General features: G+C 36.6%; 1 protein-coding gene across 1 annotated transcript; it reads left to right on the top strand.

Moving 5' to 3' along the window:
* The first annotated feature begins 325 nt into the window (after window positions 1-325).
* Window positions 326-739, top strand: LOC108212307 (uncharacterized). Its single transcript, XM_064089817.1, has one exon. It carries the CDS (start codon window positions 326-328, stop codon window positions 737-739), a length of 414 nt encoding a protein of 137 aa, XP_063945887.1.
* Window positions 740-3,011: the final 2,272 nt, after the last annotated feature.

Consider the following 3,011-nt stretch of genomic DNA (forward strand, 5'->3'; position numbering starts at 1 on the left):
ATAATTACTTGGGGACTACTCAAAATACTTGGGCTCCAAGTTTTACAACTTGGGCCCCAAGTTCCGTCCCGATAAAGCTTATGATAGTGTACCACGGGTTGTTCTTTGGAGATGTTTAACAGCGCGAGGGATTCCGGCGGTGTATATTCGAACCATACAAGATATGTATTCAGCGGCGGGGACATGTGTTCGGACACCTGTTGGTGATACTCAGTATATTCCAGTTGAGGTAGGGCGTCATCAAGGGTCGGTATAAAGCCCCTTGCTTTTCATAATTGTATTGGATGTGATTACTCGTGACATTCAAGCTCCTATACCTTGGTGCATGCTTTTTGCTGATGATATTGTATTAGTAGCTGAGTCTCGGACCGAGGTTAATGTCAACCTCGAACGGTGGCGTACATCGCTAGAGGGTTATGGATTGCGATTGAGTCGTTCTAAAACTGAGTATTTATGGGCCAATTTCAGTGAGGAGATTCATGAGGAGGATGTAATTGTATGCATCGCGGAGGTCCGTGTACCACAAACGAGTACTTTTAAATATTTGGGTTCGATGATTCAGAGTAATGGTGATATTTCTGCGGATGTGACTCATCGTATTTTGACAGGATGGTTACGCTGGAGGTCTGCTACTGGTGTGTTGTGTGACAAAAATGTACCGTTGAAGTTGAAGGGTAAATTTTATCGGGTGGCAATTAGACCGTCATTACTATATGGTTCTGAGTGTTGGCCATTGTGAAAAGTTCAGGAGTGTCGACTAGAGACAGCAGAAATGCGCATGTTGCGTTGGATTTGTGGTAACACCATGACAGATCATATACCGAGTGTTACTTTTCGCCGTCTTTTAGGTGTTGAGCCTATCTCTAAGAAAATAAGGGAGGGCGTTTACGTTGGTATGGACATGTTAGGCGTAAATGTAATTCAGCGCCGGTTCGAAGAGTTGAACACTTATCGGTTCGGGGCAAGAGAAAGAGAGGTCGGCCCCGTCGCACGTGGTCTGATCAATTAAGTTTGGACTTGGGAGCCCTAAATCTCACGGGGGATATGACATTTGATAAGAATGATTGGCTACGGCGTATTAAAGTAGTTGAGACTCGGTCTCGTGGTTTACAGAGGTTTTGAGTATTGGGGTGTTATGCTTTAGGAAGAGGTTTGCACCAATCTCTCTTCTCCCACGCCTTTATCCTTGCAATTGTTTCCTCCACCGGACTTTGCCACTGCTGATGGGTAATGTTTCGGTAAGTCTCATGTGAATAAGGCCATGAGCTAAGGTATTGTAATAATATTGTATCACACACCCTTTTAATTATTGTGCACTAAGCCGGGGGTCTTCACAGAAACAACCTCTCTACTTTAAAGGTAGGGGCAGGGCTGCGTACATTTTACCCTCCTCAGACCCTGCTCTAAGCGGGAATACTGAGTACGTATGGTATGGTATGGTATGGTACTCAGCTCGATTCCTATTTTCTCGTATCGGTTTTTTTTTCTAATAAATACAAATATTTTAATAACTAAATACCAGTATAAAAATAATTAAATATATAGATTATTAATTATAATATTCTCCTGACTAATTCCCAAATTAATAAAATAATAAAGATAAAATAATTATCTCGGGTATAACATAATATTTGCTCACGAGTCGATAACTAAATAAAAACTCGAGGTTACCCTATTCTTCGTATAAACAAGACTCTCAAATATAGTCTAAATATCTAGCACGCACAATCTAACGCCGTGTGTTTTCTACAATCTTTTCTCAACTACAATGTAGCTCTTTTTGCTAAATAAATAATTAAACTACCCAGCTACATTTTTCGTACCGGTGAATATAATTAAACTACCCAGCTATATTTATTATATTATAATAAATATTATTTTTTTGCAACATTTCTTAATATCTATGGCAACATTTTAGAATATTGTTGTTATGGAAAAGAACAAATATACCTTCTGCAACAATTAGCAACGGCAACAGTAGGCTAAAACGTTGGGAAAAGCCATCTATGGTGTAGGGTAATATTAGCGAGTCCCGAAACTTAAAAATTTCGCGTTTACTGATTATATTCATGTAAATGAATCTTTCTAATCACTAACAACACCAAATTTTATTTCTTGATTAGAGAATCCACACAACTACATAATCTTAATAAAATATTCTGTACCACATAATAATAAATCTAGAATTAATTAATATTTCGACATAGTAATCATTTAAATAAAATAATTTTTACACTCAGGTACTTGTAAATTTTTCGGTTGTTACAAAAAATATTTGTGTATTAAGTCATCTAGAGAGAGAAAAAATATGAAATTGTGGGTCCACAATGTACATATGATGGAAGTATACGTCGTAATTTTAACTATGATTATAATCTACCATATCAACGTACGACGCTTCTTTATACTTACGACGCACATAGAAAATTATGACGGTTTTTCGAACTTATTAGTTGAGCAAAAATGACACAATTTTTAATTTCCGTCGTAAATAGCTAGTGTCATATCAAAATTTAAGTTTATTTCCAAAAGCGTCTAACCACTTTCATGTGATAGGTTTAAAATAAAAGGAACAAGGTGTGTGAGCTTTCTATACTTTGGTATTATCTTAAGTATAGAAAGTCATAAGATAAGTTTAAAATAAAAAGCAAAAGCATTTTGTGCACTAATAAACATCAGCATTAATATAAAAACATTGATCAAATAATGACCATAAAATAGCAATATAGGCACACAATAAGAAAACCAAATATTTCCAGTTATAAACTAATGTATATTCAATTATTCATGGCTTTTGTGCCACATAGAAGGGTGAACATTCTAGTAGAAAGACATCACATTCTTATTATCAATGAGACAATCATCTTCATCAACTTCCTTCAATTCTGCACCCTCTTGTTCATGTTGGATCTGTAGTAGTTGTCGGTGTAGTCTCCCTATGCTTGTCAGACAATATTGTGGGAGCATGGATCTCTTTCTTCTTGGAACTTTGAAGCTAAGTAGATCAGGTT

Source organism: Daucus carota, chromosome 3 (genome assembly GCF_001625215.2).
Source record: "Daucus carota subsp. sativus chromosome 3, DH1 v3.0, whole genome shotgun sequence".
Classification (NCBI taxonomy): Eukaryota; Viridiplantae; Streptophyta; class Magnoliopsida; order Apiales; family Apiaceae; genus Daucus; species Daucus carota.